At 39.9% G+C, this 27570-nt stretch overlaps 1 protein-coding gene across 4 annotated transcripts in view; it reads right to left on the bottom strand.

The window, feature by feature from the left end:
- Positions 1–27570, bottom strand: part of ilrun (inflammation and lipid regulator with UBA-like and NBR1-like domains) — a 73475-nt gene that overhangs the window by 25941 nt on the left and 19964 nt on the right. For 3 of the 4 annotated variants that reach the window (XM_068007338.1, XM_068007341.1, XM_068007339.1), the window contains exons 3-4: positions 16917–17114; positions 13737–14065 (exon numbers count right to left, since the gene is read on the bottom strand). In XM_068007338.1, coding sequence (XP_067863439.1) covers positions 13737–14065; positions 16917–17114 — 527 coding nt within the window. Of the gene's footprint in view, positions 1–731; positions 876–13736; positions 14066–16916; positions 17115–27570 lie in introns of all 4 variants that reach the window. The other variant, XR_010968348.1, reaches the window with a different exon arrangement.

Below are 27570 nucleotides of genomic sequence, written 5' to 3' on the forward strand. Positions count from 1 at the left end.
GACAAATAAGGTTCTGAATTACATAAGGAAAGTCTATCACTTTATTTCCATCATCACAACAGGAAGTTAGAACAGCCTCTTAGGCTGAAAGGTAAAGAAATATAAAGAGGGTTGTGGACAAGTGGCACAGTGATACAAGCTTGTTGGAGCTCCAAAGCACTGCAGACCAGAATCATGTTGCCACAAGGTAATGTCCTATTCTCAACTGTGCCATCATGGAAAGTGGAGACGAGGTACTTCCTCACAGGGAGGGGTAAAAAATAATTAGGCGGCCAGTTGCCTTGTGCCACTTTGGCATATCATCTAGTAAACAGCAATATGATTAGCGAAGGCCCAGGAGAAGGTCTCCAACCCATCCTCCATGCAGTGTGGGAAGACCTCAAGCGGGGGAAAAATAGGAAGAACAAAGTTACCATTAACTTTCAGGTGTTTATTCTATTCCTAAAACTCAACCATCTACTCTGGACCAGAAAAAACTGGTGTTCTATACCAGTCACATGATGTAAGATTCTTCGGGTTCAAAGTCACTTTCCTGTACATATCTCATCAAGTACCCTTTACAACCTTCACTGCTCAATGGCTAAATAATAAACACACCTGCTAGCAACTCAAAGAAGCTTTATCTATTAAAAGGTGCTTTATATTTACTATAAAGAAAATATGGCTGGCAGAGATACAAGGCAGCAACTGAATTTATGAGTTACTCTGAAAACTGCTGAAGCTTCACTCACAGGTTTATGATATTAGAAACCCTCCATTTGATTTCTGCCTTGTATCTCGCTGCCAGTCATCCATCACCCCATAGAACTGAGGCCATTCCAACTTCCTATTTGGATGTGGTGGCATTTGTGTAATCAACATTTCTCTGTGGCATTCTGTAAAGTCAAGCACACACAAAGTTATGGTTCAAAGACACAAATAAAAATTAAAAATTCTAATAAAAGTCACCTTAAAATAATTTCACAGAAATGAATGCTGGACTAGGAATCTCACAATCCCAACAGCCAGATTTAAAAGTCTTCATTTTATACAATTGACCCTCACAGATGCCTACACAATTTAGTTGTATTAATAGTTCCTACAGCCCAAGCCATCAACCATACACTGTACTTACCCATCCATATTAATCCTTTTCCAAATTCAAGTGCAAAATTTCCATCCAAATATGATTGGCAACTTTATGGAGATCACTAAAAACTCAGATGTCTAAGTAGAACATTATCCTTGAATTGACTATTTTCATCAGTGGGCATTGGTATTTTGTACTGAGTTTTAAGTCATGGGGTGGGGAAACTCAGCAACCAACTATAAGTGAATTGTGGTGAACATCCTTCAAAGTAAAACATTTGGCACAGAATTATAATCTTTATTGCCTAAGTGATAGAAAAATTCCTCTAAATAAAAAAAAATCAAACCAGAACAATGGGACTCCCATCTTACCCAAGATCAAGTGTCTTTGGAGGCCTCCATCTCCTCAAAAAACTCAAAAATGCTGTTGCCTCCCACCATCACAGAATATATGCTTCACGTCACATACTCTGAAAACAAAAGGAGAAGCAGCAACATTGAGCTGCAATGCCCCGTAGTGTGTGACAAGCATGGTATTAGCTTGCTTAATACTCCTTCAGTCTTTAGGGTGCTTTCACAGTTTAGAATTATGTAGGAGTATAAAGAGGTATTCAGTAAATAGTGCTCTCAAAATATTCCATGTTATACACACTACACTTTACCCACACCCCCTTTCAAAGCAATTCAATAAGTGTCATGCTTCTACCAACACATTTGGACGCTTAGGAAAGGAGATACCAGAATCTGTTACATAAAAAACAGATTTCAAACAATACCAGCTTTATGACATTATTCCTGAAGATGGCACAGTTCCTACTGTTCACGCAGTAAGACCATAAGAAATAAGAGCAGGAGTAGGCCATAGGGCTCGTTGAGCCTGCTCTGCCATTCAATAAGGCCATGGCTGATCTTCGACCTCAACTCCACTTTCCCATCCGATCCCCAGGTCCCTTGATGCCCCTAGAGTCTAAAAATCTATCTCTCTCAGTCTTGAATATACTCAACGACTGAGCATCCATAGCCCTCTGGGGTAGAGAATTCCAAAGATTCACCACCCTCTGAGTGAAGAAATTTCTCCTCATCTCGGTCTTAAATTGCCCACCCCTTATCCTTGGACTATTTTCCCTAGTTCTGGACTCTCCAACCAAGGGAACAGCCTCTCCGCACCTACCCTGTCAAGCCCTCTAAGAATTTTATACATTTCAATGAGATCACCTCTTATTCTTTTAAACTTCAGAGAATATAGGTCCATTCTACTCAATCTCTCCTCATAGGACAACCCTCTCATCCCAGGAATCAATCTAGTGAACGTCTGTTGCAGCCCCTCTGATGCAAGTATATCCTTCCTTAGGTAAGGAGACCAAAACTATACACATTATCCAGGTGCGGTCTCACCAAAACCCTGTACAAGACTTCCTTTACTCTTGTACTCCAATCTCCTTGCATTGAAGGCCAACATACTACTTGCCTTCCTAATTGCTTGCGGTACCTGCATGTTAACTTTCTGTGTTTCATGGATAAGGACACCCAAATCTCTCTGAACACCTTAACAAAAGAAATGCTCACAACTGTTCACTGAACTTAGCAATTCTTAACCAACATCATTGAGCGTAGATAACTCCATCAATTACAACTAATTACAGAGCTTCGCAATTTGCAATATGCATCACTGATCACTGTATATGTATAATGTATAAACATTACAGCAGAATTAATAAATCTGTCATTTTTTAGAAAAGGTCTCCCGTAGCTCAGCTGATAAAGGCAGTGTGTAATTGAGCCATTAAGACCAGCTAGAAAGGTACAGCTTTGATTCCTGATCTCTGTAGAGTTAGCCAATCTTAGCCTGGGTGGCAGTAGGGCACAACTGGGAAGGAGAAAATCAAAAGGTTCCTGCTCTCACCAATACCCAATGACCCTGCTGGAAATTGCACGTGTGAGCACAGGATTGGGTTGAGTTGTGATGTCACTATGGTTCAAAAGCCTGCCACCGTAACCATCAGCATTGATTCATGAAGAATGGCATCAAGGCATTAAAGGCATCAAAGAGTATGGGGAGAGAGCAGGAATATGGTATTGAGATAGAGGATCAGCCATGATCATATTGAATGGCGGAGTAGGGTCGAACTGCCGAATGGCCTACTCCTGCTCCTATTTTCTATGTTTCTATGGCCCCCTTGGGTGAAGTATGAGCGCACGACTGGCATCCATGATGTAGCTCAACACCACTTATTCCCTTCAGAGGTGGGGGGGGGTGGGGGGGGTGCGGGAAATCAGCAAAAAAACCTGGGCAAAAAATGAAAGCATCAAATCTCTCAATTTCCACTGCAAAAGCTGTCAGAACAGGCCAGACTATTGGCCAAAAGCATGCCTATTTCAGACAGGAACCCTTCCACCATCGCCCCCCGAACCCCCACATCCCTTTTCAGGGCATCAGGAGAAGGGGGAAGAGAGGGGCAAGAACAGAAGAGAACTTAAATCACAAAAAGGAGCAGCTTTTCAGAGTTTACTAACAAAAATGTTATCATAGGTCAGGATTGCAATTAGTCTTATTCTAGTCATGTTTGCTGATTGTTAATGCCAGATAATATAGTACAGCCTTATGAGACAGTCCAAAATATATTGTTAGGAGCCAGTCCCAGGATGTCTTGTACTTTTAAAAAACTTGTCAAGTATGGTAGAAGATAATTTTCCTTGATATGGACCATAAAGGAACTTTTTTTTCAAATAAAAAGATTTTTTTATAAATTACTATATAAAAATAAGTCTTTGCCCCTGCATCCCAGTACCAATTTAATATAATCTCTGGTCAGTTTACTAAGCCATGAAACCATTTCTCCTACCTCATGTGGGTTGGGTTTAAGTGTACAATAAAAGATGCGCAATTCAACAAAAATATATCAGACCAGATTTCTGAATTTTGCAGAATTCTAACCTTCATTTGCCATTATAAAAAATTAGCTTATTGGAATAGGCTCTTTTCCTTCAGGAAAAAGTTCTGAAAATTCTGTGAACTGTGTGCCAATTCAATAGTAAGTGCATTTTCAATGCTTTTAACAGTTGTCTGCAGAGCTCCTGTAAATATTCAGCTCTCTACATAGCTGAAGCACACATCAAATAACATGCTAATAATTTCAACAAACTAGTCTAATGCCATCTCAAAGAGAGGCCTCTGCCCAAGTCTCCTATTTATACTGTCCCTCCATTTTCAGAGGGTTCCAGCTCCAATTCATGCTCTTGCACACATTTTAATGATACCTCTTTGCCACTGTGGCCAGCTGCCAACAGTGTCAGTTGATGTACTAAATTAACAGAATTACAGCTTTATTCAAGCTGGATAGAAATATGAAAAAAAATCACAAAGAGCAGCTCCAGACTTATTCTGCATTAAGGAAAAAATTGCATTTATTTAGCATCTTTCACAACCTCATGGGATGCCAAAGGATTTTACAACCAATGATTATTTTTGAAGTGCAGTCACTGTTTTGTAGGCAAACACAGCAGCTAATTTGCATATAGCAATGTTCCACAAACACCAAGTGAATGAATGATCAGTTAGCTTATTTTTAGTGTTATTGGTTGAGGGAGAAATGTCGGAAGAACTCCCTTCCTCCTCTTCTAATAGTGTCATGGGTTTTTTGTATCCACCTAGGCAGGCAGAGGGGGCCTTGGGCTAAACTTTTATCTGAAAGACAGCACCTGTGACAGTGCAGAACTCCCTCAGCACAGTGGTATGAACAGGTGCTTTTGAAGCAGTACTGGTAACAGTGGTGGCTCATGAGCACCTGCAAGGCTCCTTGGACCTTGATCAACAGGAATACCTGGGAGTAATCAACTCAAAAATATTTTCTTTGCCTCCTTTCCTCAGATGACTTGGCAGCAGTCAAGAATTTCTTTATTTTTCCTGATTTCCAATCAGAAGTATGTAAGTGAGAGAAAAAGTTTTTGTCCTATCAGAAAAACAGATATGCCTTTAAAGCACCAGATTTTTAAAAAAAATAATTGACTGACCATTGAAGAGTGAATAATGATTTCTGTTTGTAAGCCTCATCAGCACTGTATTAGAGTGAGGAGAAATCAGAAGCTTTAATCCGTATTCTGAGAATTCTAATTTATTAATGACAAGCACAGTGACACTGGTGCATTCTTGGAGTTTCATACTTGCATGAACCACTTCAACTTAGGCATCTGAAAAATGTTGCAGAACTCAAGTCCCACCTTCTAAGGGGGCAGGACAAAGACATACCAAAAACAAAAACGACAATGCCATAGACAAGTTTGATCAGATTTGTGTTTGTGTATTTTTTTTGTGTTTATTATGTTACAAATCTTATTTTTAGTACAATGCCCTTGGTTTCTGACAAAATTATATGGCAGCCAAAAGGGACTAAAAAAAAAAATCAGGTTATAGGTTGAAGACCCATTCTAGGACTTGAGCACACGATCTAGGCTGATGCTTCAGTACGATACTGAGGGAGTGCTGCATTGTCAGAAGCGTCTAATGAGAGGTCAAACCGAGGCCCCATCTGTTCAGGTACATATAAAAGATCCTATGATACTATTCAAAGAAAGCAGAGTTTTCTTGGTATCCTGGCCAACTCAACCAACGCTACCAAAATAGATGAACTAGTCATTTCCCTTATTTGCTGTCGACGGGACCTTGCAGCAAGTAAAATGGCTGCTGCAATTGCCTAAATAACAGTAACTACATTTCAGAAGCAATCCACTGGAACATTCTGAAGACATCAAAGATGCAAGTTCTTTCATTAATGTCAAACTGGTAAAATAGCTCCATATGATGCACAGAAAGCTAAAGAGCTGTTTATTAGAGGGCTGGAATAAACCCATTAGGAGCTTCAAAGCTTCGGACATAATCTACAATGAAGGTGCAAAGCCTTGGGTATCTATATTTGTTGAAACTCAGAAGCTGCAGGTTGGGAAACAGAATTAGTGTCAGGAGAACAGGAATTTGATTATTAAGTTTTGAACCCAAACCAAGAGCAGTGGCTCATCGCGTAAATGTGTAGTTTACCACAGAGCCATAGAGATCAGGAAAGTTCCAGCTTCAATCCCTGCTCCATACTTAAGCAGCTGATCCCAGCAAAGTCAGAGATAAGGGACTGGTCTCAGTGTCCTTGGACTTTTTCTTTGGTTGGGGGATTGGGGGGGGGGGGGGGGTGGGTGGAAAGAGAAAAAGGGAAGAAAGAAATCAGCCAGTGTTCCCATTTTTCATTGCTACCCAGTGGCCCCTGCTGAAAAGTGCGTCCATACGGACATAGGACAGATTTGGGTTCGGCCATGGTGCACGTCCCTCATTCATTGATGTCATCAGGCTATACAACGGTCATAGTCTAGGCCTTACACTTAAAAAATTGCCACTTAGATGAGCCACCACTGAACCATACCCCTGCACAATCATCACTTTCAGGACAAAAGGGGAGAAAAGTTGTGTGTTTTTTTTTTTAAAAGCCATGCCATTGAATTAGATTGAAGCACCATCCCATTTTACCTTCACGCAGGAAAGATAATGCCCAATTTTGAACTCATTGTAATTATATTAGCATCTCCGCACAAGAGGCTGGTCAAAGAAATGTTAAAAATCGCTGCTCAAGTTCATCCATTCATTGAAACCTGTAATTGATGGTGTAAAAAAAAACTTTTAAAGACCAAGGAATGAATAAACATGTTGGATAAAATATATAACTATCTTTAAAAATAATTGGTTGACCATACTTCTATATACTAATGACTCCCAACCCAACTATTTGTACTAAAATAGCACTACAAAAAAAAACAACTCCCTCTTTCCAAGTTTATAGGTCCTAAAAGCCTATGTAACAGATGTTACAGTACACAAAATTCCAAAACTTTATTTGATCAAGGCTTACAAAATCAAACATTTTTCACATCATGGCAAGGAAACAAAAAACTGCCAACAGCCCTCAAAGTGAGACATCTCATCAAAAACTTTAGTTTATTACCCTTAAAAGATTATAATTGCCAAAGGATCAGGCTAGAGACTTGTACATATCCACTTATACTCTCACTGCCCAGAACAAACACTCCCAGCTGAAGTGTAGCACACATCAGATACGGGGAACAGTGTTGACCGAGCTTCACCAATAATGTGCCTTAACTTGAAATTTAGAAGAGCACTCCTACTGCACTAGTGTGAACACCACCAATGTCAAGTGCTCTATTTCCCACTGCTGTCTCGGCTACCAGGAATTAGTAATAATTAATGTTTAATTATAGGGAACTTTTGTATAATGGATACGTACCACCCATGAGGTACTGGTTAAAACTCACCAACACATTTAGTCTGGAACTATTACAGTATCTCACATCAAGGAGTAAAGAATTTAAAAATAAAACTGTGTTCAACATTATTAGCATTTGGTTTCTTACCCATAAATTGGGACCACAACTTGCATTTACATAGCACCTTTAATGTAGTAAAACTTCCCAAGGCACTTCACAGAAGCATAATCAGACAAAAATTGACAGCGAACCAAAGAAAGAAAGATTTGAAGGGTGACTAAAAGCTTGGTCAAAGAAGTAGGCTTTAAGAATGGACTTAAAAGGAGATGGAGGTAAAGTGGCACAGAGGATTAAGGAGGGAATTTCAGAGCTTAGGGTCAAGACGGCTCACAGCACGGTGCCAATGGTGGGATGAAGGGAGTGGAGGATGCTCAAGAGGCCAGAGCTGGAAAAGCGCAGGGTTCTCAGAGGCCAAGATTGCAAACAGTCTGACTCGGCTGAGACAGTGGCCGGGCAGGGGTTGGAATCGATGATGAGGGAATTGGGGGGAAAGGGCACGGGCAAAGACAATAATGTTTAATTCAATGTTTAATGGGAAGAAATTGTGACTCATTCAGGACTGGATGTCAGACAACATAGTAGAGGGATCGAGAAAAGTGGTGGTGAGACAGAGCTGCGTGTCATCAGCATTCATATGGAACCTGACATCACGTCTTCGGATAATGTTGCTGAGGGGTAGCATGTAGATGAGGACTAGGAGGGGGCCTAGGATAGATCCTTGGGGGAATCCAGAGGCACCGATGCAGGGGAAGTAAGAGAAGCCACTGCAGGAGATTCTCTGGCTAGGATTGTATAGATAAGATGGAACCAGGCAAGGACAGTCGCACTTAGCTGGACAACGGAGGAGAGGCTTTGGAGGAGGATGGTATGGTCAACCGTATCAAAGGCTGCAGAGCAATTGAAAAGGACGAAGAGGGATAGTGCACTACAATTCACAGTTACAAAGGATATATCATTTGTGACTTTGATTATGGCTACTTTCATGCTGTGGTAGGGTCAAAAACCTGATTTGCAAGATTCAAACTTAGAGCTCCGGAAAAGATGGGGATGAATTTGGAAAGCATTCAAGGACTTGAGGGGAAATGAAGGTTGGAGATGAAGAGAGGGGTCAAGGGTGGGTTTTTTGAGGAGGGAAGTGTTAATGGCAGTTTTGAAAGGGAGGGAGACAGTACCTGAGGAAAGGGAACCGTTCACAATACCAGTTAATATGGGGACCAGGAAGGGTAGTTGAGTGGTCAGCAGTTTAGCAGCAATACAGTTGAGAGAGCAAGAGGTGGGTCTCACGGACAACATGAGCTCAGAGAGGCAATGAGGAGAGAAACTAGAGAAAAATGCAGGGTCAGCGCTAGGGCAGGGAAAAACCTCCAAGAGAACGGGGTGACTGCAAATATGCGTAGGAAAGTTTATATGGAGGGAAGGACAGTGAACTCAGAGGAGAGAGGCCAAGTTAAGAGGGAGGTTGAGATCACCGAGGATGAGGAGTCGCTCAGTGCAGAGGCTGAGGGAGGAAAGGAGTGAGGATATCTTAATGAGGAACTCGGGTTGTCGGGAGAGAATAAGGATTTTAAAAGAAGAGACGAGAGGAGTGGAAAAAGGCAAGTGTTCAAAAGGAGGAGAAGGTACTAGAGGAGTAGAAGAGACCAAGGTGAGATTTGATGATAAGGACCACACCGCCACCATGGCAGTTTGGACAGAGCAAGTGGTGGAAAATATAGCTAAGCTGGGAGACTTCTGTCAGGGCGAGATGTTGTCACCCTTGAGCCAAGTTTGTGTCAATGTCATGATTTCAACGCAATCATCCACAATAAGGCCATGGATGGCAAGGGTCTTGTTTGCAACTGAACGAACATTCTATAGGAAGATGCTGAGATCGGCGGTGATTGTTGATCTGCTGGCACAGTTCAAGGGGTCAGTAGTGAGAGGGATGAGCGGGACAGGAAGAGTGGCAAGATTACACCTCTTGAGGATGAAGGAGTTGGGGTTGCTGCTCGTAAAGAGGCTGTGACGAGTGCCTCGATGGGCCCTTCGGAGAATGATAAGAGAGGGACAGTGTGAAACAATGGGCTTATCAAAGAGGCATTCAAGCTTGGGACGGCAGCAGGATAGTGGGAAGGAGGAAGAATAGTGACGGGTTGGGATAGGAATTTAGGGCGGGGGCGGGCAAAGTACCAGTGAGGGAAGAAATGAACAGTGGCATGACTGGGTGACAGGAAGGGGAGGAGACAAGAGCCCAAGAGGGGCAAAGAGAAGAGGAGGAAAGAAAGGGGAGATAGAACAGGTTCGGGTCTGAGCAGTAGTCAAAATGCACACGAATGTGGACAGAGTAATAAGAAATTTACCAAAATCGGCACAATAATCTTTTCCTCAGATCAGGAACCAATAAATTCCTTCAGTCCTGATAATGGGTTCCTCCCCTCTGAAGGATTCTGGCCTCAGGCCAGTTCAAGGGACCGGACACAGTACGTACCAGCAAGCTTATTCTGAAGAACTTTTAAGTACAACTGCTCTCTGAGTTACCCTTGCTCATTCCCTAGATCTCAGGTGCTTCGCCACAATCCAGCTTCTCTTCCCGTTATGGCTGCAATTAGGAACTGAGCAAGTGAAAATTACAGGCACAATCTCGGGTATTGTCACACTGTGCTCCAACACACAAACCAATATACTATGCCACCTCATGGAACATAAACTAGTATTGAGAGAAACCAATTAGTAGTGATAGATCAGAATTACTCATACCTCAACAAAATTGTAGTTGATCTCTGAATTAAAAATGCTCATGGTTGCCATAAGCAGATTGTTGCAATTTATCATGTACAACTTTTTTCCGTATTTCAGTGACCGCTTTATTAACTGTTCCACAATTAAGCCATCCTAAGCACTGGGGTCTTTTAACTGTTTGGTTTTGAAGTTTATGAAAGTGGCCCAAGACTCAAAGTAAATTTCCTGAGCGTGGGAAGAGAATGCAGAAAGAACATTTTTATAAGAAATGACCTTAAAGGGTTCGACTGTAGCTACTGTCAATTTCAGTACTGAAGCCCAAGATGTTAAACTAATGATATTCTTCTTCTCTTCTCCCCTGCCCTGCAAACATTTGGAGAATCCCTTACGTCTTTCATGCTGATTAGAACGAGACCTTTACGGAGAATTTCTTGTCTTAATAAGGCTGGTTGTTTATCATCAATAGGATTGTGTTCAATTAATTATGCATTCTTACAAACTTGTCACTTCAGGTGTGTTGAACCCAGCCTCTGACAGGATTTGGTCCTGCAATTATAGAGGTAGAAGTTTACCACATTCTCACCAATGCAAGTTGCCTTTATTAAATAGAATATATTAAATTGTTTGTCAAAACACCCATTGGTGTTACTTCCACTACAGCTGTCGAGTGGATATGATTTGCAGCATCCAATGCAAGTTATAATTGCAATATGAGACATCAGCACAATATTTGCTAGTGACTCAAACAAACAGTTATATCATGAATATCCTTATGCTGGAAAAACTAATCTGAAGTCAAAGCGAGACCAATAACCAGGATAGAAAGAGCTGAAAAACACTGGGACTGCTGAGATATGGGAGCTTGACCCATGCAATCACACATTTTCCTAGAGATTGAAATGCTGCCTTGGAAAATTGAAACGATTTCCCTATTATTTTGCCAATCAGCTTCCAAACACATCACAGCAGTGAAGGAGTTAAGGAATATATTGTTATGGAGAAGCAGAATTTGATGAGAAGTCAATCTCACTCTTCAATTTTGGTTCAGTTGGGTTAAAGAAGAAATGTATCTTACACAAAACTGGTATCCTCAAAATAATTTAGACCAAGGACAAACAAAACCATTTAGTGGTGTCATGTTACAAAGAGTCTTTCTTGCAATACACTCACATTGGCAGTTTCCCCATACAAAATATACATTTAACACCAACTAGATGATCAAGAACGTGCACTGGAAATGTAGGCATATTCTCCAACAGTCCACACCAGCATGCCACCTACAGGATAAAATCAAAAACTACAGTACTCCATCCAATATGGTACTTGGGAACTGTAACTCATCTATTAGCAGCTGGGCATTTAAAGTGATTTCAGCTCCCTACATTATAGGGCACTAACTGATAAAGCACCTTACAAAAACAAGGCACAATCCTTGTCTACAATTTTTCCCAATTAAATCAAAGGATATTTCAAGTTGCAGCATATGCTAATCGGGTTAAAATTGTTTTAAACTGTTGCCACTTTCCTGTACCATATCACCTTTAATATTATATGACTTGTCCCCCTTTCAAATAACAGGATCATAAAGATAATCTTTACAAGGGCCTCACTGGAAGATGCTTTTTGTCTCACTCGGACAGCTTCACAGAGTGTTTCCTGTCCTCCACAACTTGAGGCCAGTCTGCTGATGGGTCATTTTACTGCTGCTGCTACAACTAGCAAATATTTCAGCAATGTGCTGCAGTACTTCTTGAATAGTTATTGCTGCTAGCAATATCAAGTAGATGAAAAATCTATTGAAGGATATCCCAAATTATCTTTGTGTGTCACTTGAGCAATGAGTGCCAGAGGGTACTCAAGAGTTGTCTCTGAAAAATATCCTCATGTACACTGCCTCTTTAGACTTCCATTTTTAATCATTTTGGGGGGGGGGGGGCAAGAGTGAAAGAGGGGGCTTTTGTTTCCTTATTCTGCTTGTTGTTTCTTCAAAATTAAAACCAAAAAGCACAATTTGGTGAAGGCCTTATTTCTTAAACTCCCCTTCTTAACACTCCTGTCCTGACTAGCGATGATTCACAATGGGATATGGCTCCATGAGCACCAGCAGTCCCCTGGTACCTCACTCAAAAGTTTATTGTTCATGTGCAAATCAATTCATCTGGGAGCACCATCTTGGCAGAAGGAACCCGAGCCCTTGTCCAGTCTCCCCACTTATACTTGCAGCATGGGTTATTAGACCGTGCTCAGGAACAGGAACCCCCAAGAAACTTTTTCCTTCATACACTGAGAACACAGCTAATAACTGTGGCCCTTCTGACTCACCATTGCCCCAGCTGAAATTGGCTAATAGCACAGACCAGGAATTCAATCTGGGACCTTCCTGCTGTTTTAAAACTGTTTTCTGCAGCCTCTCTCCTGTGCAATGTAACTATGAGGCATTAAGAGTCTGAAGAGAAGGGAAAAACATACTTCTAAATAAAAGTATTTCACATAACAGTGCCATTCTTTTCCATATCTAATGATGGATATGCTGAGTATTTGTATGCTGGTTTGTGAAACTGGCATTTCAGGATTATACTGGTTCTGGGTTTCATACAAAGCAGCAGAATTTTGTACTTCAAAAACAAAATCCCAGCACATTTTAGTGCAGGCCAGGACACTTCAGCAGTGGAAGTCGGAATCCCAGCTTAATGATCACAAGCAAACGACATTCCAACTCACTTGCACCAATTCTGGACCACACCAATAGATGGAGCATCACACTATGCTCTATCATAGGGCAAGGAAAAGACCTGACCTTGGGTGGGTTGTCCAATACTAGACTAATATGAATATCAGAGGCAAAGGATTCAGCTACAGATAGTGTATCACACTCCTGGCTGAGAGAAAGCAGTTGGGACTGGGCAGGTTAAGGAAGAAAATAGATGAGATACCAAACTGGAAAGACAGTTAAGAATCAAAACATTGAAACTTAAAATAAATTATAAAACAAAGTTCAGATTTTTTATTTTATTTAGAGAACACTATTAACATACATTTGTGTTCTTCAGCCTCTGTAAGCATTCAAATACTCTTATGAAGCTACGGATGCAAAACATGGTTCACCTCCCAGTGTCAATAAAACTGTACTCAAAGGATTGTGTGTCAAATTGCAGGTCACAGAAAAGTCAGCTATCTACATTTGTTGTTGTCCAGGGAGGAGAGGAAAGGAGAGGAGAGAGGAGAGGGCTTACCAATACAATGCATCTTTACAGTCCAAGATAAAACAGATGAAATTTTCACCATCACAAATGGTGAGAGTACTTTGGATTGGGTAGTTCAACTCCAGTTTAATGAGTTTACAATACAAGATGAGAAAGGCTACCTTCAAATTTTAACACAACCCCACTAATCCAGCAATCGCTTCTGAAGTTAAGGTTTACTTGCATCAAGAGTAAAAAAAAAGTCAGGCTCCTAATTGCACCTGGCTTGCAGAATGACCTGAGCTAGGGATCTTCAATGGTGCTTCAAGGTACAAAGTGGGAAAAAGTTCTCTCCCAACACTATCATCCCTCAACTTCATGAGCTCACTCACACATGCATATAAAAATAGAAAAAGGGACAAACAAAATAAATCATTCTGTATTTACCTGACTGTAAGTCACCACTGATAAGTTGCTAGAGTGACTGTTAGGGGAGATATTTACAGAGTTCTGCGACAGTCCATTTTGATCTTGTTCATTTTGGTCTTGAGTTGGGCCCCATGCATTTTTACTAATGGGATTTGTACTTTGGCCCCCGGGGTCCTTCACATTGTTGTCTTCAGATTGCCTGTTTTTCTGTGGTGAAGCGAAAGGGTTAAAATTGCCTTCAATCTTGCGACAGGGTTGTGAAGAAAATTCTGTTTCAAATGAAGAAAGCTGCTGCGTAACTCCTAAAAGGCCTCCGATTTCAACACTCAGAATCACCCAAATCACATCTGAGAGTGACACAAAAACATGGAATTATGATTAGCAAAGCAATTATGACTTCTGGAGCTGAAATTGTTGCAGAAAAAGTTTCTAATGCCACAGAATTCAGTGTAATCTACATTTAAATATTTTCCATCTCAAACAATTTTTAAAAAATTATATAGAAATAGAGCATCCAGTTAAGATCATAAATTTTGTATGCATATGAATTGCTTTTTAAAAAAAAAAATCTTTCCTTCTCCAACTTTCTTTCCTGCCCTGGGAAAATAATTGTTTGGGAAGGGGGCAGGAAAAAGGAGGAATAAAAACAGCAAATGCTGCAAATTCTCAGCAAGTCAGGTAGCATCTGTAAAGAAAGGAAAAATGTCTAGAACTATCTAGAAAAGACTATGGCTGAAACGTCAACATTTTTCCTTTCAGATTTCCAAATTCTGCAGTATTTTGCTTTTTAAGTAAGAAATAGGAGCAGGAGCAGGAGTAGGCCATATGGCCCCTCAAGCCTGCTCCGCCATTCAAGAAGATCATGGCTGATCTTATACCTCAACTCCACTTTCCCGCCCTATTCCCATATCCCTTGACTCCCTTAATGTCAAAAATCTATTCATCTCGGTTTTGAATATACTCAACAACTGAGCATCCACAGCCCTGTGAGGTAGAGAATTCCAAAGATTCGCAACCCTGAAGGATAACATTTTTCCTCATCTCAGTCCTAAATGGTCGACCCCTTATCCTGAGATTATGACCAATTATTTTGTTTTAAGAGGAAAATTAAGTGTGTCTGTTTCCCTGTGCTGCCAATTTTCTGCCCTTTCCTTAAGGTAGACTTTGACAGACAACATGCGGGCCTTCCAGGGCCTTTCCAAAGAGGCCATCCTTCCTGATGGCAAGGCAATTTTATTGAGGGAACATCACAGCCAAACCCAATCCTATCTTAATTGGAAGTGACACAACTTTCAGCATGGTGGAGGGGAGGGGGTGCGGTCATTAAACTGTGATCAGTAACTTCAGCTAATTTTTCCCAGGAGCACTTACACCAACTGTGGTGCCTTGCCACCACAGCTGCAATAAGGAAGTCACCACAAACCAGGGATCAAACCAGTTTCCTTCTTGCTCAGTACCAGGTGGTGAACTTACCCACTGAGGCATTAAGCAGACAAGACTTCCTCCTTAAGAGGATTTTCTCTCATCTTCCCATGTCATGTATGATCCCTAACTAAGAATGCCAGGTGGCCTCGAATGTCATTCTGTAACCAGCTAGGAGATGCACAGGCAGAGCCAGATGGCTTTCACCTCAGTGTTTCCTTACTGTGGGGAAGCAATTGAAGTCCAGTCAGCACTAGTTCAAAAGCAACAAGGTCAAGATATGAATTCATCACATGACAAAATCTCAAGCATAAACCATCATCCTAACAATATTATTTTTGGTGTGATGGATATGTAGCCATTTGCAAAATTGTCCACCTTGGCTATATTGGGAACTAAAGGGGAAAAATAGCTGTATTTCCACAGCTGTTGCATCATAGCTCCTCAATAACATCATCATCCAACAGTGATGTTTGCTAGCTTTATTCTTTTAAATGTTCCATTCATCTCAAGTCTGAGAGTTGCTCCTCTGGAAAACTGAAGCAGATTTTAAAATCAATTACTGTAGTAGAGCTCTTTCTATGCTGGCTCACAACAAGTTAAAATACAATATTCTACAATTTGACAATTTCCAAATTAGAGTGGTGAAAAGCTTTTTGAATATAATGCAGAAGAAAATAAACACCCTCCTATATTCAAAAACCTGTCTAAGCCACTTGCACATTGAGTAGTTAACATCTTGCCAAGCATTTCTGGGGGGGGGGGGGGGGGGGGGCGGGGAAGGGGACAGGGACCACAGAAAAAAATAAATAGGAGTGATGCAAGGACACCTTAAGAGAGTGAGCACAGCTGAGATGCACAGATAGCTCATTACACAAAAGCATTGGTAAAAGTCCAGGTACAGGCTTACCTACCACACCATCATCTCAATTAAGGAATAGCACATGGTGAGCTTGACCAAAAAAAGTTATGAACAAGAATTTTACTTTATTCAAGAGAACTAAGTGGAGGGGACAAAACACAGAGGAATACAGCATCCAAGTTTAAAATAATACATAAGCATCTTAAAGCTGAAGTATATAATCCTATTAAAAATGAAAAGCAGGTAAAATTATAGAATGATGAAAGCTGATCAGATTCCTCCTAAAAGCACGTCAAAGCTTTTTCTCTTTGTGAGCTGCATGGGTGCATACCCTAGAGCCACAGGATCAGATATAAATTTTAAACTTAATATTCCAGTTAATTTGCATACATCTCGATTTGCAGATACGAGTAGGTCTTACTGGTCTGATTTAGGATTTATCCAACCATGAGGCAACAATGCCAAGAACAATCCTTTTGCAAAACTTCCAAGCCAATAAAGTTAAAATAGGACAAACAGTTGAGTAAGGAACAGAAGTGCAAAAAGAGTTACCTAGGCTTCATGGACCAGATATGGTTGACAGATTATAGTTTGGACACCCCTGTCCCAGAGTATGCAAAAGATCTGCAGAAATGTTAGACCACCCTCTAATGGCAGAAATTGTGTACAAAAGCATTACAATTTCTTGTTAATTTTTCTCAGGTTCACTGGCCTTGTACAGTACTTATGCTAACCATTTTCTGAAAGTCCAGACTACCAGAAAGCTGATTCTACACCCTTAGACTTGGGGAATTTTCAAACCCTGGAAAAAGATAAATATCAATTTTATTCATTATCACTTGGACAAGAAAATATCAGGGAGAACCATTACTTGCCCTCATTTATTAGGTCGATGGTTCATTTTATCTCATTACCTCCAAAGTAAAGCCCAGTAGCTGTACACATGCGCCACTGTCCCTGGTACATTGCTGGCGTAGTTGGACTTCGCATCTGAACGCTGACATCAGTAACTTCCTGAGGTTCCAGTGATCGGACCATCACCATGTTAACATGCCCAAACTGGTCGCCTCCCACATATTTCAGAGACACACCAGGAGGCCATTGCTCTGTGCCTAAGGAGAGGGGAGAAACAAGGAGACCAGTATTGTATTTTCAGATACACCAACTCAGGAGGTCAGAAATTATTATTTCAAACTGAAAAAAATACTAACTCAATACATTGAAGTAAACATAGCACTTCAAATTAGAAAAAAAAAGCATGGATTTATTCCACAAACCAATTCTGAGATGCAACACTGAAATGGAAAATGTAAGAACATTGAGTAAAAAATAAGCTTCAATTGGCACAAAATAAATCCTTTGACCCATAAAAGGTATAACATGGATGCCAACTCCAGCAAGGACTGAATAAGTTTTAGTTAATTTTTTCCCTAACCTTCCAATAAACAAGAGAAGCGTCAGTTCCAGAAGCTAGGTACGGCAAGCTTACAGTGAGAAGATACTCTCATACAGATACAAAAATAGCAACAAGTGGACTTATTTTACATTGTGGATAAAACTGCATTTAAATCAATTAACTTCCATGTACCATTTATTTCATCATCTCATATTACCAGTACTTCACGGTGATTCAGAAGAAGGCCTGACTATTGTAGATATGCTTAGGACTTAAAATAATAAATTTGTTACAAAATTTACCACCAAGTGACTTTCATGATCAAAGCCACTATATTGTGCTGTGTTCATGACTAACATGTGGGAACATGACCATTTGTCATTGGACCATATTTCAGCTAGCTAAAAATGCTCTCCCCAGACATCCCAAACTCAGGACAAAATCAGTAACTGTACTGCTATGTTTTGACAGTTCAAAGGAACATGGTGTAAAAATTTCACATGCCCATCACTACACTTTATTGAGGTCTCAAGAATATTTAAGAGGATTGAACTGGAAGCTAAACTTTAGATTATCAGGAATAGAAGGGGGCAACATTTAGATAGACAGTAGTGTTTGTTACCTTTTGAGAGGTGGCACAATTCTTAAAGGCCCAACATGTTGCAAGAGAGTAGTGGACATGGGTTTGCACCTGCAATTCCCCAGAGTCATGTAGTATACAGATTTTTGTCCTTCTAAATTTAAGATACCTGAAGAGAGCATTTTGAGCTAACCAGGTTCAAGTACAGGTAGTAACAAGTACTGGCAGTGGTAGGGGCAAATTGAGGTGATGGAACAAACTGGTAAATTGAATTTATTGTTGGAGTACAGTTCAAGTGCCTACCTTGGCCACATAGTCATGAGAAAATATCAGTGGCCAGGAGATTCTTGAAATATGGTGGGTATGAAAAAAAGGTCACTCCAGACCTACCTATTGAAACAGAGGATTAAGTGCACGTTACCTGTTGCCCTTTTTCATCAGGGTAGAAAGAAAAAGAAAAAAGTGCCAGTAAGGTTTTCAGCAGTGGATTCATGCCAAATGTCGATAATAGGTGCATAATGGATTACTTCTGAAAGTGGATGTAATTTGGTTTAGTTTATAATAATTAAATGCTGTGGTGTATTCCTATATTTGTACTGATCTTAAGGACGCAGTAGGGCACTCCAGTTGGCAGTGTCCCCAGGTTTCCCATTCCTTAATAAGAGATGGTGATTCCTGCTGGAAGTTCAGGTGTAAACAATGGATGAGAACATAATCAGGTTCAGCATAATACTCAGCATGGTCAAATAGCTTGCTGACTATACCACTGTCCAAGCTCATACGTTTAAAAATGGTGAAGCAACAGGGCCATCCATCATCTATGAAACCATACTCAACAATAGGCACCACCTTGAGGGCAGAAGGGATAAGAGGAAAAAAAAAAGTAGCCAAACTTACTGATCAGTTAAAGCAATACTCAGGAGATAAGGAAGAATATAGAGCATTCTTTTTAAAAAGCTCCCTGTTAAAAAAGGCAAGTGCTCACAAATAATTTCTTTACCTCTGCCTGACCTCCTGATTTTAAGAGACTATACAGTTCCTATAGCTGATGCTGCGCAGCCTATCTGCTTTTCAGCAGTTTGCATGGGAAATATCTCGCACACAGACGCATCCTGGTTTAAACAGCTTTCAAATCTATGTTTTAGGAATCCAATTTTGAAAAAATTCAGATTAATAAAAATAGACAGCTACTTAAAAAAAACCACAAAAGCACAACCCCAAGCAGCACAGACTGGTAAGTCATAGCTTTCAGGCAGGAATTCCTTGAGCAGTAACTCCCAAGTCTCAGCTATCCTGAACATAGGATAGGTAAACACAAAATGCAGGGGAAGAGGTGGGTGGTGGTGAGAAGAGAATCAATGTCCAATCATCCAAACTGCTCATACACTTCAACCTGCCTTGTTAAAATGAACTTATTTGAACATAATACTCATCTTGCAGATATTAAAAGTTAGGCTTAGCACATTTTTTTAAAATATAAAAAGCTTTGAAAAGCGATCTGGCTGACACACACTCCCATGTAAATTATAAACCAGTAGGGATAACTGGGAGCACCTCACTAATAATGATCATATCCTCACCTCAGTCTCAAACTGTAGAAAATAGCAGCTCCATTCACGTTCACACGGCACAAAATCATACTTCGGTTTACATAGCTCAAGTACAGTTCATTCACAGACTTATAGGATGCAATCAGTAGAAACACAATCATTCCAGGTGTACAGATCTAAGCACCATTAATAATATCCATCCAGGCAGCCACAACAAAGGACAACATGACAAAGGATCGTGGCATATTACTCTAAGAACATGCAGCATACTGCCCTTCAGCATCTACGACAGCCACTGCCGAAAGCAAAACTACGTAATGTGTGAGATGTAATATATATATCACACAATCACATCAAGGTTTAGATAATAATTATGCACTACTCCAACGTCATTTACATTTTTCATATTATCTGAGCCCCTTGATCAGTTTTCTGTTCTCTCAAATAACTTCAAAAAATGTTATAGAAAACATAACTTACAAATCTGATGTCTGTCACAAATTTTAAATTGCTTAATTTGCCTTCTAATTAAAGACACAGGTCTATTTTTGATCACAAGTGTCTCATTTCAATACTTGATTGAGTGATGGAATATTATTAATGGTGCTTAGATCTGCACACCTAGAATAATTGTGTTTCTACTGATTGCATCCGATGAATCTATGACTGAATGAACTGTACTTGAGCTGTGTAAACAGAAATATAATATTGTGCTGTGTGAATGTGAATCTTGTGAAGCTCCAAACCTACATATTTGAATTGAAGTTTTTATATTATCAATTTTAATCTACTTAGGTTTTGCCCAATTGCCTGGTTTCAAATGAATCAAATGCTTAAAAACAATGCACAGAAAAAAGTCCCCCAAGAACTGGTGGTGAACTCAGAATGTTCTCAATCACAAATTGGAGTAGTGAATTATCAAGCACTTAATTTGACAGTGGAAGAATTCAAAGGCTTGCTGTTTATTTACAAAGACTATAATGAAGACTAAAATTAACCCCATATAGACTTCTACTTACAGCTTACATTTGTACTCTCCTGTACTGGCCAGACATTGTGTTTGATATCGCCATTTTCAATTTGTAAATTAATTTATTAGTTTTTGTAGTCTGGCTGAGTGTAAATTCCATCATTTCCAAAGTGAGTGTAACAGCATCGTACGGGATTACATTTAATTCCGTATGCAGATAACTCCATAACAGATCAATGTCAACTCTACATGTCATACAACTCTACACGAGCAGATTACTGAAAAGTTATAGATGTCAGATCTCAGAAGACAAGCTTACTTATGGGTATAAATCAAATATTCTAATAGCTAAGAAAAAACAAAAGAAAACTAGCAAGTTACACTAACTGAAGCCACTTTTGTTCTAATGGACAAATGTTCTTATTTAAGTCAGCAGCTACACAAGTGGAACTCTAAACAACAGCCCCACAGTATGCCATTAATTGGTACTGCAGATGTGAAAAACTCATTGGTGATGCTGCTGGAAATTTCACACCCTGGTGTGGCGGTATTTTTTTGAAGTTTCTGAACATTTTAAAAATTACTGACTTCAATGGACTCCACCAATTTCTAAATCCAGGCTGACCAATGTTCAGCCTAGAATCAACTATTGCTCTTCTAGTTACAGGCACAACATCAGGTGCAATGAAGGCTTCCTGTCTTTGGCTTCGTTGCTGGAGCTATCTCACCACTACAAGCTCAAATCTCTTATCTGTAATGTGAACACTAGGTGGGCCTACAAAAAAAGTAATCAGTAGAGGAGTTAAGGTGATTTCAGCAAATTAAAAGAACAAAGCTTTTGAGTTACATAATGGTATTCTGGAACTGGAGATTTCTGGTATGCATAGCACAATTATCAACCTTCCATAATCTTCATAATTTTCTCCTTTTTCCACATGTACATTCCTTCTTAGCCTAATTTGCTATCTGATCTAGCATGGCAATGCTGCTGTTTTGGAGTTGAATTTCCTGTTCACCAAATTTTGTATAGTGTAATAATATTTCTGTTTTCCCATGGTTTCTTGCATCTGATTGCTGCCTCCTGCAGCCAAAAAACTAAAAACCTGCCTCAATGTGATTGAGAATTTCAAGCTGAGGTAATCAAAGGATTCTTAAAAGGGGCAGTAATCCACATTCTGGTCTTCTGTAAAATGACGGCAATTGCTCATTTATGTGGAGGCTGAGTGAATAAGAATCTAGTCTATCCTCCTCATAAATTGGAACAAGCCCATCATCCATCCAGGACAATCACTCAGACTTATTTCTTTTAGGGTTTTATACTAGAAAGACACGATCAATTCTTGCTTCCTCTCCCACAAGCTGCACAAAATTACCATCCACAGACTAACCTTCAGTTCTATAAAGGAGACAGCCAACTGTGTATTAAAATCATGTCAAAAAAAATTTGTTGGACACTAAACACCCAAAATATTCCAGGTCAGAGTTAGTCACTGTGAAGAAAGGGTGTATGTCAAAAGTACATGGAGGAAAATACATCCAAAGAAATAAAAACCACACTGAAATTATAGCAATTGTATTTGTATTATTTTTCCTCCACAAATCTTAGGACAAGGTCCTAACAATGTGCAAATATTGGGTGCCTATGATTTGACGTTGCAGGTTCTCTTACGGCCTATATAGGGAATCAAGTTTTGGGGGTTTTATGCTAGTTTCTTGCATTCGGTGTCACTGACCACTCCAGTTAGTAGATCTCACATCCCCCACGGCCCAGAGCACGCCTTAACCTACCAAGATCTATGTGAACAATAGCGAGACCCAGAGATCATAACAGAGAATCCTTATCCTGTATACTGGTTGCTGGAATTTACCACACGATTCTCCTCTCGTCAGACAGTGGACTGAATATACACTCTTACCAGACTGAGACTCAGGCTGTAAACCAACAGCTGGTTTTATTTAGGTAAGTGAACAGTATGCAATGTAAAGCTGAATCATACTGTTATTCTCCTGGATATATGAAACAATAAAGATACTACTCATCTTCTCTTCAAATAGATTTTAAAACAGAAGTTTACTTGCAGTAACTTTAATCTGGCCCATCTTAAAAACAGAGCTTTTCTGCTGCTGACTGGAATGCTGAAATTGACTCTCCCAGTAAAACACGCTATCACCAAAAGAAAATTAAGACCCCTTTTGCAGATGCAAAAAGCAATAGACAACTCCATCTCTCAATTATATTATGACAACCAACCACAAAAGATTGCATTTCACTCATCAGTACTGAATGGAAAGCCAACCTTTGACAAGGGCAAGAATATCTGTGATTAAACGTGACTGCTTTGACCTTTTAAACAATTAACATCTTAGCCATTCTGCAGTGCTTGCCCGAGTAACTTGCAGCTAGTGAAGCTTACTGCAGCCAACCTGTCTGAACTAAACCATAAAAGGTTTACAGCATAAAAGCCAGCCATTTGGCCCATCGTGTCAGTGCTGCTTTTTTGTTACGGCAACCCAAAACAAATTCCACTGCCCCGCGCTCTCTTTCCTTCTCTCACCCCCCGCCCACCTCCAAAGCACTGCATCATCCTCTACTTCAAGTATTTATCCAATTTTCCCTTAAAAGATGTAACTGTTTCCATCTCAACCACTTCCTGTGGAAAAGCATTTCTTCCTTCCTCACTGCGTAAAGGAATATCTCCTAACCTCTATTCACATTCCCTTAATTTTAAATTAATGGCCATTCTTCACTGACAGATTAAATAGTCTTTCCTTATTCATTCTATCAAAACCCTTCACCGTTTAAAACAAAATCTCATTGTAGCCTTCTCTGCTCCAGTGGCAAATAGTCCCAGTATCTCGAGACCCTCCACAGAAGTATAGTTTCCACCCCGGCCAATATTCCCTCTAATTTTTTTCGGCCGTGTGCGGAATGAATTTGGGTTTGTGCACCACCGTAAAAAAAAAATCACAACTTTGAATAGAACATCTTTTTAGAAAACATTATTCAGGGCATATAACAAACAGCACAAATGTACAAAATAATGGATAATTGTAACAATTTAATTTTATATTGGCTGATAAATTTATATAATTTATGAAATGGGTTTCTTAAGTTGCACTAGGATTGAGCAGATCAATCTTGTTATGTTTTATTAAAAATTATCTGATGGGAATGATACTAATCTGCTTTTTGTTGAATCAGCTTAATGACTGATTCAAACAGAAATAAATTGTGTGCATTCAGAGTTTTTAAATTGAGTGAGAAACATGAAACAGCTGTCAAATCAGTCGGTGTGAATTTGGGGATTTTTTAAAACCCCACCCCATTGAATCCTCAGCGTGGTTTAAAAAAATATTGCATTATAATTGTACATCTTGCAGGTCTCATTAGTTTTGGCTGCCTCTATGTAAGGCAGAGAGCAGTTTGGTCATCGTGAACCTGATCTGAGGGAGGCAACGGACAAAGATAAAAAGAGACAATCCTGAGGGCAACTGAGGGCTTTTGGATAGCAGTTGTATAAAACAATTTAAATCAACTTAATTGTTTCAATTACAATATACCAATGTGATTGGAAAGTATATTTTAGCTCAACTGTAGAAGGATCTTTAATAACAGTATTACACATGAGGGTTCATTTGCAGTTTACTTCAGAAGCTAACGTTGAATAGGATGGTGACAAAAAAACTGTTAATTGCACTAATCGTAGACTTCCTCCATTGTTATTTGCTACCAATGCCTTAAATATGTTTGTCTTTAAGCTAAAGTAACTATTCTCCACAATTCACACTAGGGGTGAAAAGCTTTCATTTAATTGAATGCATCGCCTCACGCTTTACTGAATCCTCATGTGTGTGTATATATCACAAATATATAAACGTTTAACATATATAAACTTACACATTATTTCTTCAACATATATTAGATATATAAAAACCGTTACACACACACACACTTACCATCGGACAGTATACTATTTGTGGTCTCTAAGCAGCTGTACCACTGACCCGCACTAGACGCCAACAGTACAATGCTCCCGTCCAACCTTGACACTATTTTCCCAACGGTCCCTTCCAACCTAACTTTTAACTCCCGCCCTTGCCGCAAAGCGATTAGTAGCTGACGTCACCTCAGCAGCGTCTCCAGAGAGCACTGGTTTGGTGCGCGGATAGAATGATTACGTGCGCGGCACACAACAAACTGCTGAGCAGTTTAAAGGGAACAGTGCCCCGAGCACCATCTTGCTGAACCTATGCCGTACAATCTCTACAGCTTTAATGTCCTTCATGTAATGGAATACCCCAAATTGTAAGCAGTACTTCAACTGTGGCCAAACCAAAGTTCTGTACAAATTTTATTTTTTTTAAAACTTCTTTGCTCTTGTACTCTATGCCCCAGTTTAAAAAACCCCAAACTCTTGGCTTTTTTATGGCTTTATCTGCCTGCACTTGCAAGGAATTATATATTTGAACCCTCAGGTCTCTATTCGTCCACATCTTTCAGCACTTTTGCAATGAGCACATATTCTCATTCCTGCTTTTTCCTTCCAAAATTCATTACCTTACACTTATCCACATTAAATTGCATCTGCCACCAACCTGTCCATTCCACTGACCTGTCTTGTTAAAAGTCTTCTACAGTCCACCTCGCTGCTTGACAAACTCCATACTTGTGTGTCATCAGCAAATTTTGAGACTGTGCTCCCTGTGCCCAAGTCCAAATCATTTATATAAACACACGGAGAACAGAAAAGAACAGCACTGACCTTGGCATACACCACTTCCAACTCTTCTCCAATCAGAGCAACACCCATTTACCCAAACTATTTCCTATCTGTCAACCAACTTTCTAACCATGCTGCTGCGACATTTCCTTCTGTATCATATGCCTGAATATTTCTGACAAACCTACTGTGGGATAAGTTACCAAATATGTTCTAAAAATCCATGTACACTACATCTGTTGCATCTCCTTTCCCTAACCAGTCACTTCTTACAAAAAAATGTATTAAATTTGTCACATGACTTGCCATTAACAAATCTGTGCTGGCTGTCCTTGATTATCCATGCATTTCTAAATGCTCACTAATTTTATCCATAGTTATGGATTCTAAGAGCTGGTCCACAACTGACATTCGACTAACTGGTCCAAAGTTGTCTGATTTATCCTGCTCTCCCTTCCTGAAAAAGGTATTACATTAAATCATTCAATACTCATCAGTCCCAAAGCACAATTTATATATATTAAAAAAAAGTGAACTGAAAAATTGTAGTCAGGGCCTTTAATATCTCCTCTCTGATTTCTTTCAATAGCTTAGTGTGTATGCCATGAGAACCCAGTGACTTATTTTCCTTGAGTTCTGCTCATTTTTTCAGATCCAATTCCTTTTCTACAGATACTGTTCCATATCCTCCATTAGTACAATTATAGTATCACTTCCACCGTCATTTGTAAAAAAAATGCAAAATCTTTATTTAGTATCTCTGCCGCAACTCCATCCTCCAAAATTAGACACCCACTTCATCCCTTAGCTTAGTGGTATAAACTGGGCGACATGGACATGTTGGGCCGAAGGGCCTGTTTCCATGTTGTAAACTTCTAAACTTCAGTCCCACTTGCTAACATACTTATAAAAGCACTTGGTATTTCCTTTTATATTATCTGCTAGCTTTCTTTTCATATTCCCTTTTAGCCTTTTTCACCCTTCCAATAAATTTGGTGTAACAACTTTATTATTAGTCCTAATATCATGTGTCCTGTTTAAATTTCAGTTTAGTTTTAATCTCTTTGATGCTGCCCCCACCCCCCCTTTTTATCCAATCTATATTATCTAAATATTAACATCCTGTCCATATTTACCCATTAGAAATTCCTATGTCCACACTTAGAATGTGAACTCACAACGCTATAATTGCAAACTCCTGCCATTAGAGATGCTGTGATGCACTGCTGGTGGGAGGGTGTAATTACAGTGTGACAAGTTTACACATGTGCACTTTTCATTCTAAATTTGAATTTCCACATGTATAATGGAAAACACACACACGACAGAATTTATGACTTTAAAATGTGGGCTTAGTATCATTTGCAGGCCCTGGCCCAATTATCCCCCATCATCCAACTCTGCTTTGCCGGAAGAGTACACTTTGTTTAATCGGCTCCACTAACGTAACGCAACGCTATGGGAAATCAACTAGCAGGAATGTATTTATTTTGTACTCTCTCCATCTCATATTTGAAGATTCTCCATTGCTGATCCACTAACCTGTTAACAAACCTTTCTGCCCAGTTAATTCTGGACAGATCTCTTATTTCACTGAACTTCACCCTATTCCAATCCAGCACCCTTATCTTCAACTATTATCCTTCTTTATTTTTACATTGACCCTAACTAAATTGTGGGTCACTATTTCCCCAACTGTCCCCCTACTCTCATCAGTTATTTGCATCAATTCATTTCCCAGAACTAAATTGAGCAATCTTTCTTTCGTTGTGTGACGAGTAACATAGTTTCTCATCTACATGCTGTCCCTCGGGGACAGCAGACATTGGGGCAGCTTGCACATGCATGCCGACAACATCTAGCTCCACATCTCCGCCACCTGTCTCAACCATTCACTGCCTATGTTGTCAGAGTGTTTGTCCCACGTCCAGTGTTGGATGAGCCACAATTTCATCCAGGTGAACTTTAGGAAAACTGAACCCATCATTTTCCGGCCCCATCACAACCTCTGTACACTTGCCATCAATTCCATCCCCCTCGCCAGCCACTGTCTCAAGTTGAACCAATCTGTTCCGAACCTGTGTCCAATTCAACTCCAAGCTGAGCTTCTGACCCCAAATCCTGTCCACCACAAAGACATTCCTGCTTCCACCTCCATTAATATCTCCTGCCTTAGCCCATCTGCTGCTCCCATCTTCCACCCTCCATCAAATTCAGCCCATCCAAAACTCTGCTGCCTGTATTCCATCCCACACCAAGTCCCGCTCACCCATCACTCCTTCCTGACCGAAATTGGCTCCCAGTATCACTCTTCAATCCTATAACCCCCTCCCAGAAGAGTGTTCCTCCAA

Source organism: Heptranchias perlo, chromosome 27 (assembly GCF_035084215.1).
Source record: "Heptranchias perlo isolate sHepPer1 chromosome 27, sHepPer1.hap1, whole genome shotgun sequence".
Lineage (NCBI taxonomy): Eukaryota > Metazoa > Chordata > Chondrichthyes > Hexanchiformes > Hexanchidae > Heptranchias > Heptranchias perlo.